General features: G+C 36.2%; 1 protein-coding gene across 3 annotated transcripts in view; it reads left to right on the top strand.

Annotated features, from left to right (window-relative positions):
- The window catches only part of TBC1D23 (TBC1 domain family member 23), a 62,531-nt gene that overhangs the window by 11,363 nt on the left and 32,047 nt on the right, over positions 1–19,121 (top strand). For 2 of the 3 annotated variants that reach the window (XM_049710038.1, XM_049710037.1), the window contains exons 2-4: positions 13,487–13,598; positions 15,147–15,252; positions 16,304–16,508. In XM_049710038.1, coding sequence (XP_049565995.1) covers positions 13,487–13,598; positions 15,147–15,252; positions 16,304–16,508 — 423 coding nt within the window. Of the gene's footprint in view, positions 1–10,551; positions 10,665–13,486; positions 13,599–15,146; positions 15,253–16,303; positions 16,509–19,121 lie in introns of all 3 variants that reach the window. The other variant, XM_049710039.1, reaches the window with a different exon arrangement.

The following is a 19,121-nucleotide window of genomic DNA, read 5'->3' as shown; positions in this document are numbered from 1 at the left end:
TGATTTCTTTCACTGAGCATAATTTTCAAGGTTCACACATGTTGCATGTTATCAACACTTCATTCCTTTCTATTGCTTAGTATTCCAGTGTATGAATACACATTTTATTTATTCATCAGATGATGGACATTTGGATTGTTTCTACTTTTTTGGCTATTATGAATAATATAGTACTGTTATAAATATTCTTTAGAAGTTTTTTGTTGTTGCCTTTTTTAATGTGATAAGACATACATAACATAAAATTTGCCATTTTAACATGTACAATTAAGTGACATTAAATACATTTACAATGTTGTGCAACCATCACCACTGTCTATTTCCAGAATTTTTGATCATCCCAAACAGAAACTCTCTACCTAATAAATAATAGCTCCCCATTGCCCCCTACCTCCAGCCTCTATTCTACTTTTTGTCTTTATGAATTTACCTATTTTAGGTACCTCATATAAGTGGGATCATACTCTGTTTGCCCTTTTGTGACTTTTTTTTCCCCACTTAGCATTTGTCTTCAGAGTTCATTCATGTTGTAGCATGTGTCAGAATTTCCTTCCTTTTTAAGGCTAACATTCCATTGTATATATATATATATGTACCACATTTTGTTTATCCATTCATACATCAATGAATATTTGGGTTGTTTCTATTTTTTTGGCTGTTGTGAATAATACTGCTGTGAACATGGATGTACAAATACCTGTTTGAATCCTTGCTTTCAGTTCTTTTGGGTATATACCCTGAAGTGGAATTGCTAGGTAATATGGTAAATCTGCGTTCAACTTTTTAAAGAACTGCCAAACTTTTCCACAGTTGGCTGTACCATTTTTCATTCCCACTAGCTAGCAATGCACAAGAATTCTAATTTCTCCATATTTTTGCCCCCTCCCCCCTTTTTTTTGATACTAGCCATCCTAATGGATGTGTTGTATAGTATCTCATTGTGGTTTATGTACAAGTTTTTGTGTGGTGTATGTATTGTATTCTCTCCTGTGTATGTATACCTAGGAGTAGAATTGCTGTGTCATATTGCAACTTTAACATTTTGAGGATCTGTCAAACCAATTTCAAAAATAGCTGAACCATTTTACATTCCTACCAGCAATGTATGAAGGTTCCAGTTTCTATTATGACTTTTTGGTATTAGCCATCCTTGTGAGTGTGAAGTGGCATCTCCTTTGTGGGTTTTCCTTTTTCTCATTGTGGTTTTGATTTGAGTTTCCCTAATGGCTAATGATGATGTGTGTCTTTTTATGTACTTATTGGCTATTTGTGTATCTTTTTTTTTTAAAGAAACATGAGTAGTTTTTATTTATTTATTTATTAATTCATTCATTCACTTAGGCTGCGTTGGGTTTTTGTTGCTGCGCGCGGGCTTTCTCTAGTTGCAGCGAGCAGGGGCTACTCTTTGTTACGGTGCCCGGGCTTCTCATTGCAGTGGCTTCTCTTGTTGTGGAACACGGGCTCTAGGCACAAGAGCTTCAGTAGTTGTGGCACGCGGGCTCAGTAGTTGTGGCTCATGGGCTCCAGAGCACAGGCTTAGTAGTTGTGGCGCATGGGCTTAGTTGCTCTGCGGCATGTGGGATCTTCCCGGACCAGGGATTGAACCCGTGTCCCCCGCATTGGCAGGCGGATTCTTAACACTGCGCCACCAGGGAAGCCCCTGTGTATCTTTATTTTGTAGAAAGGAGAGTCGTCAGATGCTTTGGAAAGGTCAAATTAAGGTAAATATTTGATTATTAGGAAGGAGCATAGGGAGAGTGGTCCCTCTGGAGTTGTGGGTGTCAGAGAAGGAGGAGGAATGATTGGGTGCGTAAGAGGAGGAGTTGAGTGGAAGATGAGGGAGAAGTGGTGACATATGTTGTCAAGAATACTTTCAGAAAGCTTTGCTGGGAAAGGAACAACCAAGAGTTTGGTTACCTACGTGAAAGGAAAGTTTGGAGGAGTTTTTGTGGTTGTCATTATTGATGTTGTTTCTAATAGCAATACTTGAGTATATGGCTCAGAGGAAAGAGCCAGTGGAGAAAGAGAAGTGGAAGATAGGAGAGAGAGGGATAATGGTGGCACATGGCTCTAGAGGAGTTGGGGTGGGGCGGGGTGGGGGAGGGAGGGATGAGGGAGATAAGACCCAGGTGAAGTTATCAGTCTTGGACTAGAGAAAGGATACGTAGACATCTGTGCATATAGGGAAGAAGGAAATGATGTCTGGGATAATAAGTTACTTATGTTTGGTTTTGGAGAGTGGCTGAGATCAAAGGGAAGAGAAGCCTGCTGTCCTATATTTTCTCTTTGGAGTCAGAAGTAATGTCACTTGAGGTAAAGTGGGCTGGGTAGGGAGTCTGAAGAAAGTGGTAAATAGAAGATTTTTAGGTAACATTGATGCCTAGAAGAAATAGATGGTGGTGAATATATGATAGCATCATGAAGTTGTCTTAATTTCTTTTCCCATGAAGTCCTCAGTGAGCAGAGTATAGGAACTGGTTAGATTATCCCATTGTTAGGAGTTTGCAGCTTTCTGAATGTGGCAGGAAGACAGAGGAGTGAAGTTCAGGGTGTTAAGAATGTGCTTGAAGTCTTAGGCCATGGAATTAATACTGAGGACATAAAGTGAAGCCACATGAAAGTTCTTATAGCAAATCTGTGCCACCCTTCCACCCTCTACTTTTAACTCCTTACACAGGAAGCATGGGGAGGATATCCCTTCTCCAAAATTAATTTTCTTCCATGCTCAAAAATAGAAACAAATATTTTTACATCTTTTAACTTCCTTCCAAGTTTATCATATATTTAAACTTTTAGAAAAGTTTGATGTCAATATGGGTTGCACTTGTTTATTTGTTTTTTACACTTTCAGTATGAGAGAACTAAAATAAATTAATATATGTATGTTACATATGCCACATTGTTTTCTTCTTACTGATTATGTGAAATAGTCTTAAGTAGTAGATACTTAATACTTTAAGCAAGGACATATATGTTTGAAGTGAGAATTATTATCATCTTTTTTCTCCTTGCAAGTATTTGTGCATTTTCAAGGGTACAGATAATAATCCCCCCTAAAACAAAACAAAACAGAGCAAAATAAATTAAAATTCCCCTGTAAGTAAATCACTAGAAAAAAACTTTTTAAATATTCTTCCCCATGTGTATGGGAAAGACTGGGTGGGGAGTGGGGATAATGTACTTTTTCTTTTAAACATGTATGCTTGGATGTTAATTTTATTTTATTTTTTTAGTTATTTCTGAGATATACATTTTAAAGTAATAACTAGAATTATGACTTATAACATTATACCTTCTACTCCACCATCTTGGTTCCTCCCTGGATGTTAATTTTAAAATTTTTTCTTAAAAACTTAATACATGTCCTTAATATCATAAACAGTTTCCATTTTATTAATTGTTTTTTAGCATTTTAAACTGTTGCTTAGTATTCTGTCTGCTGATTTAAATCAATTCCTCATTTTAGGACAACTTACATTGTGTGTAGTTTTTCATAGTTAAAATAAGCACTGCTTTGAACATGCCTGTAGCTGACTCACTTTACTCATTCTTAATTATTGCTTGGTGAAAGGTATATATGTTAAAAAGGAATCCATAAATGTTATTTAAATTATTCAAAAAGTACATACAAATATAATATGTATTATAAGTATACTCAAGCTGTACTGACTGATGCTATGTGAGAAGTGAAAGTTTCCTTCCTATTTCATTTCTCTGAAGTACCCACCTTTCACAATTTTGTTTTTTGTTCAAATGGATACTATCATAATTCTAAATAATATTTGATGTCTGCATTACCTAACTTTTAACATTAAAGAATATTGATTATTGAATAATTCTTGAGGGAATTTGTGCTAAGGATAAGTGGGAAAAGATTAGCACAAGGAAAATTTAGAAAGTACATAAATACCAAACAGTAGGGGGACAGCCAAATCAATTACTCAGCCATTAAAAATCTTATTTTTTAAGAGTATTGAATGACTCAGAGAAATGTGTGTGATATTTTTGAAAAATATAAATGAGTGAATCCTGCAGAGCATAAAATTATATATTCGATATAAGGACTTACCTAGTAGTCCAGCGAGTAAGATTCCAAACTCCCAATGCAGGGGGCTCGGGTTTGATCCCTGGTCGGGGAACTAGATCCCTCACACATGCTGCAACTAAGAAGTCCACATGCCGCAACTAAAGATCCTGCATGCCACAACTAAGACCTGGCGCAGCCATAATAGATAAATAAATATTTTTAAAAATACGCTTATTAAAAATATACATATATTCAATATAACAGTTTTTATGTGTATATATGTTTCTGTACACACACAGATACACTTACACACATACATATATATGAAGAACTGAAAAGTTATTTACGGAATGTTAATCTTATGATAATAGAATTGTGGTTGTTTCTGGTTTTTTTTTTTTTTTACTTTTAATTGGAGTACGGTTGATTTACAATGTTTTGTTCGTTTCAGGTGTACAGCAAAGTGAATCAGTTACGCATATGGATATATCCACTCATTTTTAGATTATTTTCCCATATAGGCCATTACAGAGTATTGAGTGGAGTTCCCTGTGCTTTACAGTAGGTCCTTTTTAGTTATCTATTTTATATATAGTAGTGTGTATATGTTAATCCCAACCTCCCAATTTATCCCTCCCCCCCTGACTTGTGGTTGGTTTTTAAATTTTTTTATACATTGACCAAATTCTCTAAAATGACTTTTAAAAATGGGATAATATCATTAAAATAAAGTAATATAAAGATAGTGTATTGACTTTTGTTTGACTGTTTTACCGAAAAAGGCCACAATAGAAAATATAAGTGCCATATAGACCAGTTAGCTGTTCAGAATTAGAAAAAGCCATTTTAGAGCCACATACTTCCCTCCAAGCCTTACTCCTTCACTCATAAATACTGGTCACAAGGAGTGCAGTTCCTTATGAAAATGACTGAACAAAAATCTCACCAAGATAGTAAAAAAAGTAGAAAATTTATCCTCAGAAGCATTTTCACATTTTAAAGAGAGGCAGTATTTTAATGCATTTATTTACTTGGTTTAACTTAAACTTAGAAATAAATTATTTGGGGCTTCCCTGGTGGTACAGTGGTTGAGAGTCCGCCTGCCGATGCAGGGGACACGGGTTCGTGACCCAGTCCGGGAAGATCCCACATGCCCCGGGAGCGGCTGGGCCCGTGAGCCATGGCCGCTGAGCCTGCGCGTCCAGAGCCTGTGCTCCTCAACGGGAGAGGCCACAACAGTGAGAGGCCCGCATACTGCAAATAAATAAATAAATAATTTGACTATGTGATCCCTAAATTATTTTGAAATTCCATGTAAAGAAATCCCATAGTAACATGCTATCCCAAGTTCTTTATTAATAATAACATCATTAACTTTATAATGATGAAATATATTTGTAAGAATCTTAAGGTCCCTTACATGTTTTTAGTTATCTTTTTTTGTAATATAATTTAAATACAAGAAAATGCACCAATTTTAAGGGTACAGTTTGATGAGTTTTACCCAGCGTGTACAATTATGTAGCCAGCACTGCACTCCCATCACCCCAAAAAGTTCCCTGTACTGCTTCGTAGTCAGTCCCTTTTCCTACCCCCGGCCCTGGAAACCACTAATCTGTTTCTATCCCTATAGTTCAGCCTTTTGTAAAATTTCAGTTAAATGGAACCATTCAGTATATACTAGTCTTTTGTTCTAGCTTTTTTCACTAAAAACATAATGCTTTTGAGATTCATCCATGTTGTTACATATAGCTTTTGCCTTTGAAATTCAGAGTAGTATTCCATTTTATACTACAATTTGTTTTTCCAATGATGAGTGTGATGGGCATATGTATTTTTCCATTTGGAGGCTGTTATAAACAAAGTTGCTATGAATGTTCATATATAAGTCCTTGTGTGAATATATGCTTTTGTTTTTCTTAGGTAAATATCTAGAAGTTGAATGGCTGGGTTGAATGGAAAAAATTATGTTTAACTTTATAAGAAACTGCTGAACTGGATACCAAGTTCAGTTCCATTTTTCATGCCCACCAACTGTGTATGAGAGTTGCAGTTTCACCCTACAATAAATAACATTTGGTGCTGTTAGTCTTTCAGTTTTTCTGGTGGGAATATAGTGCTATCTCATTATGGGTTTGATTTTTATTTTACTTTCCTAATGACTAATGATGTTGAGCTGCTTTTCGTGTACTTATTTGCCGTTCATATGTCTTCTTTTGTGAAGTGTCTGTTCAAATTACTTGCCCATTTTTTGTTAATCAGGCTTTTGTCTTACTATTAATGTTACTCAAAGTGGGAGTGTGGCTGCTCCCTGCTCTGAAGCCAATAAAGAGGCATGGTGGAAAGGAAGGTTTGTTTTATTTGGGGGGCCAGCAGAAGGGGGTTGGGGGTGGACTCCTGCCCATAGGCCAACTCCCACCCACTGACAGTCAGTGGGCAAGAGCTTTTATAGGTGAAAAGAGGGGACTACATGCAGAAACAGCATAGTCAGCTCTGACAGTCACCTTGAAATTGGACATGTGGTGGTCTGATCAGCATTATCTTGTTTGTTTTAAGTACAATTAATCTTCAGTTCCAGGGTCGGTTTGTTCCCGTTTCTTTGAGGCCAGTTCTCAGAATTGTGGCAGCTTATGTCATGGCTGCAGTCTGGTTGTCAAGTAGTTAACTTCTTCCACCTGGTGGGGGTTTTAGTATCTATAAGACAGCTCACAGGATATGGCTCAGAATACTATCTGTAGCCCTTAAAGAGGAACTAAAGGTCCTTGACTATGCTTAGTGACTAAATTATTATTATTTAGTTTGTTGGACTGTTTTCCTTTGTTTCTGCATTTTCTCACTTCTCTGATTAAACTTATTCTTTGGCTGAAGTTTTTCCACACACAAAAGCCTGGCTGAGGACATGGGGGCAAGGACCATAAGGTCCTGCTCCGTTTCATTAAGTTGTAAGCATTTGGTGTATTTTTTGGACACAGTCCTTTATCAGAAATTCTACATTTTTTTCTCTCAATCTGTGGCATGTCCTATAATTATATATTTCATTTCATTTAATCTACTTATATTTGTTTGTCTTACTGCATTGGTCAGGTATCTGGTAATAACGTTGGTAAGTAGAAGCAACACAGGCATTCTTGTCTTGTTCCCAATCTTAACAGGAATGAGTTTCAAGTTTTGTTTTTTCCATTAAAAATGACATCTGCAATAGGTTTTTAGGAGAAAGCCTTTAAAAAGCTTTAAAAATTCCGTATTTCAAGTTTTCTAAGAGTTGATTCCATCTGGAGAAGAAAAAACTTAACTTTATTAAATGCTTTTTCTTTATCATTGATCACCCAATCTCTCATTCTTTGCCATTAATGTGGTAAATTACAGTGAAAGATTTTTTTTAAACACTGAAACTTCCTTTCACTTTTATGATTAATTCAACTTAGTCACAATGTACTATTTTTTAATACGTTGCTAGATTTGAATTCTTTGTGTTTTTCAGTGTCCTAAGTCAAGTTGGCCAATATTTTTTACCTGTTTTTTGTTTTCAAAATTAAACTTAATGGCTTGGCCTTTTTCTTTGTTCTGTAAGAAGTTTTATGAACAAGGATTTTCTGTTCCTTGAGAATTAAATAGAACTTGCTTGTCAAAAAAAAAAAGTCAGCTATTGTTCAGTAATAATAACAACAGTAATAGTATTCGTGGCTTCTATTTATTGAAGAATTATTATGTGCCAAGTATTGCACTGAATGCTTTGTGTTCAGAAATTTGTTTAAGTGTTAACTGATCTAATATAGGCACTGCTTCTATATATGTTACTTGCTTAATATTACATGGCTATTGAGTTGGGCCAATATTGGATCTCAGATCTGACTCTAAAGCCTGGATTCATGAACTTTTTTTAAAGATTTATTTATTTTATTTTTGGCTGCATCGGGTCTTAGTTGCGCTGCGCGGGCTTTTTGTTGTGGTGCTTCTCTGTAGTTGTGGTGTGCAGGTTTTCTCTCTCTAGTCGTGGCGCGCAGGCTCCAGGGTGCGTGGGCTCTGTAGTTGTGGTGCGTGGGCTTAGTTGCCCTGCATCATATGAGATCTTAGTTCCCTGACCAGGGATTGAACCCGCGTCCCCTGTGTTGCAAGGTGGATTCTTTACCACTGGACCACCAGGGAAGTCCCATGAACTGTTCTGGTATACTGAATATAGTTGAATTTTTAAAATTATGGTAGAATAGATACATAAAACTTATCATTTTAACCTTTTAAGTATACAGTTCAGTAGTGTTAACTATATTCCCATTGTTGTGCAGCTAATCTCCAGAACTCTTCTCTTGTAAAACTGAAACTCTATACCCATTAAACACAAACTCCTCATTCCCCCACTGCCTCCAGTCCCCAGCAACCGCCATTCTGCTTTCTCTCTATGAATTTGAGTATTCTAGGTGCTCATATAAGTGGAATTGTACATCATTTGTCTTTTTGTGACTGGCTTATTTCATTTTGCATAATGTCCTCAAGATTCATCCATGTTGTAGCACGTGTCAGAATATCCTTTTCTATGGCTGTATGATATTCCATTGTGTGTGTGTGTGTGTATATATATGTATACATGCATACATACATACATGTATATGTATACACACACACCCTATTTTGTTTATCTGTTTATCCATCAAAGGGTATTTAAGTTGCATCCACCTTTGGCTATTATGAATAATGCTGTTATGAACATGAGTGTACAGATATCTGTTTAAGTTTCTGCTTTCACTTCTCTTGGGTATATATCCAGAAGTGGAATTGCTGGAGCATATGGTAGTTCTATTTTTAAATTTTTTTGAGGAATAGCCATACCATTTTCCAAAGTGGCTACACCATTTTACATTCCCACCAACAGTGCATGGAGTTGCAGTTTCTCCACATCCTCACCAACATTTATTTTGTTTTTTTATTCTTTTTTAAAATAATAGCCATCCTAATGGGTGTGAAGTTTTAATAGACTTGATTTTTAAATTCTTCCAGACTTTCTTGGGAAGAATGAATAATTAATAAGTATTATGTATGCATCATACACTTAACCAATTGAATTATTGATATTAATGTTCAAAATTATGAGACAGTCATGGATTTCCCTGGTGGTGCACTGGTTAAGAATCCGCCTGCCAATGCTAATGCAGGGGACACAGGTTCGATCCCTGGTCCTGGAAGATCCCACATGCCGCGGAGCAACTAAGCCTGTGTGCCACAGGTATTGAAGGCCGTGTGCTCTAGGGCCCATGCTCGGCAACAAAAGAAGCCACCGCAATGAGAAGCCTGTGCACCGCAACAAAGAGTAGCCCCCGCTCACCACAACTAGAGAAAGCCCACACACAGCAACGGAAACCCAACGCAGCCAAAAATAAATTTAAAAAAATAAAATTAAAAACAAAAAAGAGACAGTCATAATAGCCACAAAGTTGAAACAAATCAAATGTCCATTAAGTGATGAATAGATAAAATATAGTACATTCAATGAAATATTTTTTGGCAATAAATAGCATATGCTGATACATGCTACAACATTGAAAACGTTATGCTAAGTGAGAGAAACCAGACATAAAGACCATGTATGTATGGTTTTATATATAAAATATCCAGAATAGATAAATGTATAGAGACAGAGAGTAAATCAGTGGTTGCTAGGCTCTGAGAGGTGGGTATAGGGGAATTCAGAATGGCTGATAATGAATATGGATTTTAAGTGCAGAAAGATATGTAAAAAAATTTTAGGCAATGGACTGTCTTGTTTTCATCTCCTATTTGGAGTGTGTACAATTAAACTTTGCAAACATTTTGAAATTATAGGGAAGAGAAGTGTTTAGAACATGATTAGGAAGAAAACAGAATTTAGAAAAAAGTGTAATATATAGTTTTTCCCAGTGGCAGATTTTCTGTAACTTTTTAAGTTTTAGGAACACAACGTATAGTATAATCTAGTTGCTTTTAAAAATTAAAACTTTAAATATGATTCAATGTACAGCTTATTTGGAAAATAATTACAATACTTCAAATTGAATATATTAATCCTAGAAGCATTTAGAAATGAATGCTTAATTTGGTAGTGTTTGAAAATTCATGTCCCCTCACCCCCTTAACTTGCGTTGTGCAAATGCTTCAGTGTGCTAGAAGTTACTCACCATTTGGTTGAGGAAGAAAAATCTAATTCAGTTGCTAACTTAAATATAATCATTAAAATCATATAAATTTAGTCCCATTGTTTGCCTTGCTGTGATTAGCAGATCGGGTTACAGTGCTTAGATTAGGTGATTTTGCCTCAGAACATCAGGTATGGAGAAATTCCATTAGGATTTATTTAAGTTTTGAAAATATGTCATTGATAGATCATTGACAGAAACCTATACTATTTTTTTAAAATTAATTAATTTATTTGTTTTTATTTTTGGCTGTGTTGTGTCTTCGTTGCTGTGCATGGGCTTTCTCTAGTTGACGCAGTCGGGAGCTACTCCTCGTTGTGGTGGGCGGGCTTCTCATTGTCGTGGCTTCTCTTGTTGCAGAGCATGAGCTCCAGAGCACAGGTTCAGCAGCTGCCGTGCACGGGCCTGCCCAGCTGCTCTTCGGCATGTGGGATTTTCCCAGGCCAGGGATCGAACCCGTGTCCCCTGCATTGGTAGGTGGATTCTTAACCACTGCGCCACCAGGGAAGTGCTATACTGTTATACAAACAAATGTTACAGTTTCAAGGTACAGGTACAGGAAGAGATGCCTTTCTGCTTCTTTCTAACCCTAAAACTTTGGATTTGTTTTGCCTTAAATCTTTGAGCAAAGAAGACAATTACTTACTTTTCATATTTACTAGGATAAATGGACAAGGCCTGTACTTTTCTATTTTTAAGACCTGTCTGAATATCCAGTACATTTCTATCAACTTTATCTTGTAAGGATATTAAGAAGCCACCATAATCAGAGAAGACTTAAAAAATCTCAACCCACCCAGTCATACTCCACCAGACGTACATTTTTCTTTTGGCTATTAGGTATTGCTTGTTCAAAAGTAAAAAGAAATTTGCTTTCCGGGAAGGAAAGTTCTGTCTGAGAGCTAAATGCCATAGAGTTCCTATCTCTTGTTAGGAAATTGACTCTTTTATGAATTAACTTCACTGTTTTCAGCTCTTTTACTAATTTTACATGCACATTTGTAATGTTCAAGGTCTGATAACTAAACCTTTGAACACCTTGTTCAGAAGGTAACATTACTTCTAATTGTTTAGTTTGTGAGAAGTACCTTTGACTACTTAAGGTGGAGCATTTTCTGGTCTCTTGCTCATGGTTGTGTTCCTGGAAACCACATTTGTGGTTCCCTGGGGGCAGCATCAAATAATCCAATAGCAGCTGTATCAACAGAGATGTGCTTGTATATTATTATCATTATTATCAAGTACACTGAGGATTGGACATTTTGCCCCAAAGTACTGACTTTGTTGTCTGGAATAGTAAGGGATTTGGCAAAGTTCAAAAAGAAACCAAAGATTTTACACTGAAAAATGCAGAAATTCTAGGGACTTCCATGGTGGTCCAGTGGCTAAGACTCCGTGCTTCCAGTGCAGGGGGCCCGGGTTCAGTCCCTGGTCAGGGAACTAGAACCCACATGCCACAACTAAAGATCCCGCCTGTCGCAACTGAAGACTCTGCATGTGGCAAGTGAAAGATCCCACATGCTGCAACGAAGATCCCACGTGCCGCAACTAAGATCTGACGCAGCCAAATAAATAAATAAATATTAAAAAAAAAGAAAAATGGAAAAATTCTAGTTCTTCATTAATTTGGTAAAAAGAATTTTATCTCATTAAATGGGGTTTTCAGTTCATTTACACATTTAATCATTTAAAAGTATGGTATTTATTAAGAAAGATTCCATTACATTTTCTTTGTGTAATGATTACAAACAATCCTTCGAATTCTAACAGGCTGTCGTGTACATTTTGGCGAAATAGAATAGATAAACCCCAGTCTTTATCAACTATAGACCTTAATTAACTGTCTCAACAGTAGACATGACGTTTCTTTCACTTCCTGGTCCAACACTTTGGTAACCATATAGCAAAAGAACGAAATGTTTCTTGTGTGGTTACTAGTTAGATTCTTAAACATATGAGTTTGTAGTAGCTTGGTTAAGAAATCTTTCAAATTTGATCACGGCTTTTCTGTTGAATTTGAACCCAAGTGATTATATTTTCGTTTAATTCCTTTCCCTTAAGGGGGCAACACTTTGGGAAATTTATACAGTTAAACTAATATTCTTGGAATCCTATGAGTAGAGGAAGGGATTTACATTATCTTATTGAGAGAATGTAATGGGAGTAATTTATTTTCCTCAAAAACCACAAAAATGACAAAATCCTGGTTTTCTGATCCTAGTGGGATGCTCTGCCTTTTAGCCTGCTCCAAAGAATTTTAGGAATTGGCTAAGTTAGGGATTTTTATTTATACAGATTTCTTATGTATTGTATGCTAAAATTGTAAACAATGACTGGAACCTTAGCCTTTGAGAATTCTGAGGGAATTAGCTATTTTAAGTAGTTATTTCCTGGCTAAAAAACAATTCATACCTTTGTGAAAGTTTTTTTTTTAAGTATTATTTTAACCATATACAAATGAAAATAAAATTTATTTCATACTTTTCTCCTTAAACATAGTAGACTAAACATAACTGCTTGATGATTTACTTGATAATTTATTTGATGATGTGGTATTATTTTGCTTTAATATATAATAAATACAGTGATGACGTTAGAGTTTTTTTCGTTCCTCTAACAGTTATTGAATATTCACTGTAAGACAGGTATTGTTCTAGGCATGAGATCTGTATAGTTTTGTAGTAGTATTCCCATACCTTGAATTCTTGGCCCAATTTTATGGTTTCTCCTTCTTGCCACCATCTGGCTTAATGTTAAGAGCATAAATTCTGGTACCAGACTGTTAAAATTGGAATCCTAGTTCTACTGCTTACTAGTTGTGTGACTATAAGCTATACAACCGCCCTTTGCCTCAGTTTTTATGTCTGTAAGCTAGGGCCAGTGATATAATCTGTTTCATAGGGTTATTGCAAGAATTTAAAGGCATGTGAAATGTTTGAACTGTGCTTGGCACAAAGTTAGTGCTATAGAAAGTTATTAGTCATTATCCCTACTATGAATATTACTATTACTATGACTTCTCAATGCTGTTTGCCCTGTTTCCTGTTTTTAAATTTCTTTAATCTTAGCAAACAGATAACTAAGCTTGCTAGAACTAAGTGTAAAATAAGAATAAATTGACTGTATGAAACCTGAGATTTCCTTTCAAGAAAACAAAATGTAGTGTATGCCTTGGCATTATGTCTAAGAACCTTTCTTTCTTAGACATAACCTTTAATAGGTCATACTTATAAATGAGTACTGAGGAAGGAAAAACAAATAAAATTTATCTTAATAAATGGGACTTGTCTTTCAGGGAAAAAGATCTTGAAGAAGCTTTGGAAGCAGGAGGTTGTGATCTTGAAACTTTGAGAAATATAATTCAAGGGAGACCACTGCCTGCTGATCTGAGGGCTAAAGTTTGGAAGGTAACTAGAAACTGAAACAAATAAAATGTACTGACTTAAGAATAATATTTTAGAATTTTTATTTTCAGTTGTCTTAGTTGCAGAAGTACATGCCACACTTAGAAAATTCATCAAACAGAGCAGCTTGCTAAAATGTGTGTTTCTGTAGTGTTTGGTATATTTAATAATTCAGGTTTTGAAAGGCAGTGCTTTCTTTTGTAGCCATTAGAAATGATGTTTATGAAGATTGTTCACTGAAATGGGAAAATGCAACCAATGAGTAAAATAGGATATATAATTGCAGATATGGAATGATCTCAGCTATGTTTTAAAAAAAAAGGTAGGGAGAAGAAACAGGTCTCTGGGTGTTAGAATTACAGGAGATTGTCCTTTGCTTTATTTTCCGCTTCAGCTGTTCTCTAGTACATGTGTATTATCATTTTTAAATTTTAAATTAAGATTTTTTTTATGATGAAAAAAGAAGTAGTTCCCTTTGTTAAAACGTGTAAGCAAAGGATAAGATAAAAAACCATCTGTTGGGCTTCCCTGGTGGCGCAGTGGTTGAGAGTCCGCCTGCCGATGCAGGGGACACGGGTTCATGCCCCGGTCCTGGAAGATCCCACATGCCGCAGAGCGGCTGGGCCCGTGAGCCATGGCCGTTGAGCCTGCGCGTCCGGAGCCTGTGCTCCGCAACGGGAGAGGCCACAATGGTGAGAGGCCTGCGTACCGCAAAAAAAAAAAAAACCATCTGTTATCTACCACTTATAGGTAGAACACATAATAATGCCTTGGTGACACATCTTATTTTTTCCACTCTGCACATATATATGTAACAGAAATGGAATTACAACTGTATATAGCATTCTGAATGTTTTGTTATAGAAATTTAAAACACATACAAAAGTAGAGAGACTTGTTAGTGAACCCCCATTTACCCATCACTTAGCTTTAACTGTTACCAACATTTGGCCAGTCTTGTTTGATTAGTATTCTATCCTTTCCTCCCCACCCCGCCCACTGGACTATTTTAAAGCAGATCCTTGGTAGCACACTAAAATATTTTAGTATGAAAGTCTAAAAGATAAAGACTTTTAAAATAACCATAACACTATTAAATTGAAAAGAATGGTAATTCCTTAATGTGTCCTCACATGGCTGAAGGGACAAGGGAGCTAACTGGGGTTTCTTTTATAAGGGGGCTAATCCCATTCATGAGTGTTCCACCCTCATGTCCTAATCACCTCTCAAAGACCCTGCCTGTATTTACCAAAACATCGGGGATTAGGTTTCAACATAAATGAATTTGGGTGAGGGGACACAAACATTCAGTCTATAGCATTAATGATGTTTGCTTGAAATAAATTTACATATATAATTATGTAAATATTTTGTGTAATTCATTTTATTCACTGGATTAACATGAAATAGTAAAATTTGCTATAGATACATTACTTTGTAATCTTTGAAGTGTGCATTATTCCTAAATTCAGGCCTCCATTATTACAGCATATTTTCCAAGAATGAGAAATAACATATGAAGCTGTTTGCTTTTTTTAATCTTTCTTCCAGATTGCTCTAAATGTTGCAGGAAAAGGAGATAGTTTGGCATCCTGGGATGGTATTTTAGACCTGCCAGAACAGAACACTATTCACAAAGATTGTCTGGAGTTTATTGGTAAGTTTAATAATTGTTTTCAAACAGTGAAAAAAATTTCAAATAATTTTTGGATGGAGGAGTTGCTCTTTAGTAGAATTAACTTGTTATAATTTGGGATATGTTGAATTTGTAAAGGGCTAATAAATAGCTTTAGAACTTCTTTTTTGAAATTCTTACGAAATAATGTCTAATATTTTAAGAGAGTCTGATTTTTAGTGTTTCTTTCACATTATGTTTGATTAAACATTAACATACTTATGTTTAATTCTTTAAGTACCTTTACAGTTTTGTGGCAGTTTTAAATTGTTTTTTGGATAATTGAAGATCTGTATGATTGTATACAGTCCTCAGATTTAAGGGGGCTGTGTTCCAAAAGTTTATCTGTAAGTCGTAAGTCATGATCTGTTATAGAAAAAGTATTGTAAATCATGGGTGAATAGGTTTCCAATCACCCCACAAGGTCTTTTGAAGATTAAATTAATTTGGTTTGTATTTTTCTTTTTTAATTCATCTATAGTCCATTGGTCTTTTTGTTTCTTTCTCTGTCACATTTTAGTTAAATTATTGGCTAAATAAGCTTTTATGTGCTAACCTCAACAGAAGCACTATTGCTGATGTGGGCAAAGGAAAGGGAATTTGGTGGTGGAGAATGAATCACTTTCCCTCCCCTTGACAAAGCTATAGTGGCAGCTGCCCATTATGGGGCAGATGATAATCTGTTATTTGGAAAACACTTTTTTGCTTTCCAGGAATGTGGGTTATGCCTACCTTTCCTGCTTCAGATTGTCCATTCTTGTATATATCTATATGTTATATAGATACATATAAGATACATATATATCTATATAACATATATATATAGGTCAAGTATTATTAACTTAGTAAATACTGAATACCTAGTGAATATGAATAAGTATAAGGAAAAATATGCTTTTATGTAGTTCTGTTTTGCCCTTGACATACTCTAAATAGAGTAAGGTAGTATTATATGTTTGTAACCCAGTATTTTGTCCAATAACTGAGCATCTAACAGGCCCTTGGTAACTTTATTTTGACACTTATTTTCTAGACCAGCTTTCAGTGCCCGAAGAGAAGGCAGCAGAATTACTTTTGGATATTGAATCTGTAATTACCTTTTATTGTAAATCACGTAACATTAAATATAGCACGTCCCTTAGCTGGATACATCTACTCAAACCGTTGGTGCATCTTCAACTGCCACGCAGCGATTTATACAACTGCTTTTATGCTATCATGAATAAGTACATTCCCAGGTAAAATATTATTTAGTTATTACACTTTTAAAAATGAATAAAGGTCTAGTTTGTTTTGAACTAAAGTTGTTAGATTTATTTTGATGGTAAAGTAAATGGTTCAAATAATTTTTAAGGTTGTTTGAATCATAATTGTTACTTGACTTTATTTTTGTGGTTATAAACATTTTTTAAAGAATTCTTTAGTTAAGAATTTATGCAATGGAATATTACTCAGCCATGAAAAGGAAAGAAATTGGGTCATTTGTAGAGACGTGGATGGACCTAGAGTCTGTCATACAGAGTGAAGTAAGTCAGAAAGAGAAAAACAAATATCGTATATTAATGCATATATGTGGAATCTAGAAAAATGGTACAGATGAACCTATTTGCAGGGCAGGAATAGAGACGCAGATGTAGAGAACCGGGGGGTAAGGGGGAGTGGGATGAATTGGGAGATTTAGATTGACATATATACACTAACATGTGTAAAATAGGTAGCTAGTGGGAACCTGCTATATAGTACAGGGAGCTCAGCTCAGTGCTTTTAGATTGACGTGTATACATTAACGTGTAAAATAGATAGCTAATGGGAACCTGCTGTATAGCACAGGGAGCTCAGCTTGGTGCTCTGTGATGACCTAGGTGGGTGGGATGGGGGTGGGGTGGGAGGGAGGTCCAAGAGGGAGGGGGCATATGTATACATATAGCTGATTCACTTCGTCATACAGCAGAAGCTAACACAACATTGTAAAGCAATTATACTCCAATTTAAAAAAAAGTAATTTATGCTTCTAGGGTTTATATATGCAGTATAACTCTTCATAGTTTTTTGATTTCTTTACTTATAAAACAGTAACATAGTGTCTAAGTAAAAAGTAAAATTTTTGGAGTGCTGCTACTTTTTTTTTTTTTTTTTTTTTTGTGGTACGCGGCCTCTCACTGTTGTGGCTTCTCCTGTTGCGGAGCACAGGCTCTGGACGTGCAGGCCCAGCGGTCATGGCTCACGGGCCCAGCCGCTCTGCGGCATGTGGGATCTTCCCGGACTGGGGCACAAACCCGTGTCCCCTGCATCGGCAGGCGGACTCTCAACCACTGCGCCACCAGGGAAGCCCTGGAGTGCTGCTACTTTAAATGAGGTGCTGGGGTTACAGCTTGGAATGTAGTCCTAGAAATACAGGCGTTGAACAAGTAATTAGAAGTGCGCTGAGTGTCAGGAAGATGAAATATAGAGTGCTATGGGAATGTATAATGGGGGTGACCTAACTTGCCCTGGAGGTCAGGGAGGTCACCTCTGGGAACGTGACACTTGAGTCTAGACATATGTGTAGGTCGTTGTGGGGGGCAGGGGAAGGGGGGTGGGTAGTAGCAGGTGTTGCACTTACGAGGCCAGAAAGAATTCTTGTAGTTCTCAGTGCTGTGGATCAGGTAGTCAGGATTTTAGAGCCAAAAGGGACTTTTGACATAATCTAGACGAGTGCTTTGGCTGCACAGTGAACCTTTGATGCACATTGGAATCATTGGGGGGAGTTCTTAAAAATTCTGATGCCCATTTACATACCTGACTAATTAAATCCCATCTCTGAGGAGGACATTGGTGCACTGATGTTTGTTTAGGTTTAGAGCTTCTCGCTTGATTGCAGTGTGCAGCTGTTCTGGAGCTTGATAGTTAAGTGACTACCATTTTTTTCTGCTTTACTGTGCGGTAACACACTATATTAGGTGTAGGTCCTTTGTGTATTTTCTCATTTAAACAGTGACCACTGTAAGGTATGTATCTCTGATTTACAGCTGCAGAAACTGAGGCAAAGAAGGACATTAAATGACTTATTCAGGATTACACTTCTGCTTTATGACTGAGTCAGGATTTGAACCTAAGTTTGATTGGACACCTGTGCTTTAACTAATAAGGTTCTCCACCCTCGTTGCTTATTAGAATCAACTGAAGAACTTTTTTTTTTCTTTTATAGCTTAAAGTATCATTCACATATTACAAAATTCATCCTTTTAGTAGGTACAATTCAGTGGTTTTTATTATGCTCACAGAGTTGTGCAACCATAGCCACAATCACTTTTAGAATGTTTCTGTCACCCCCAAAAGAAACCCCAATACTCATTAGCAGTCAACTCTCCGTTTTCCCCTAATACTGTCAGCCCTAGGCAACCACTTATCTTTCTCTATGGATTTGCCTATTCTGGAGAATTTATATAAATGGAATCGTATAATATGTGGTCTTTTATGACTACCTTCTTTCACTTAGTATAGTGTTTTAAGGATTCATCCATATTATGGCATATATCAGTACTTATTTCTTTTTATTGCCAAGTAATATCTCATTGTATGCACAATATAAAATACCACATTTTATTTACTCATGCAACAGTTGCTGGACATTTGGATTGTTTTCACTTTTTAGCTATTATGAATAGTGCATTTGTGAACATTTGTGTACAAGTTTTTATGTGGACATGTATTTCATTTCTTTTGGGTATGTACCTAGGAGTGGAAATGTTGAATCATATGGTAAATCCGTGTTTAACCTTTTGAGGAATTGCCAGATTTTTCTACAACAACATTTTATATTCCCACCAGCAGTGAATGAAGATCCCAGTTTCTTTGCATCCTTGTTAACA

This window comes from Orcinus orca, chromosome 5, assembly GCF_937001465.1.
Source record: "Orcinus orca chromosome 5, mOrcOrc1.1, whole genome shotgun sequence".
NCBI classification, from domain to species: domain Eukaryota; kingdom Metazoa; phylum Chordata; class Mammalia; order Artiodactyla; family Delphinidae; genus Orcinus; species Orcinus orca.
The sequence above is the reverse complement of the archived record's forward strand: the minus strand, read 5'-3'. Positions and strand labels throughout refer to the sequence as shown.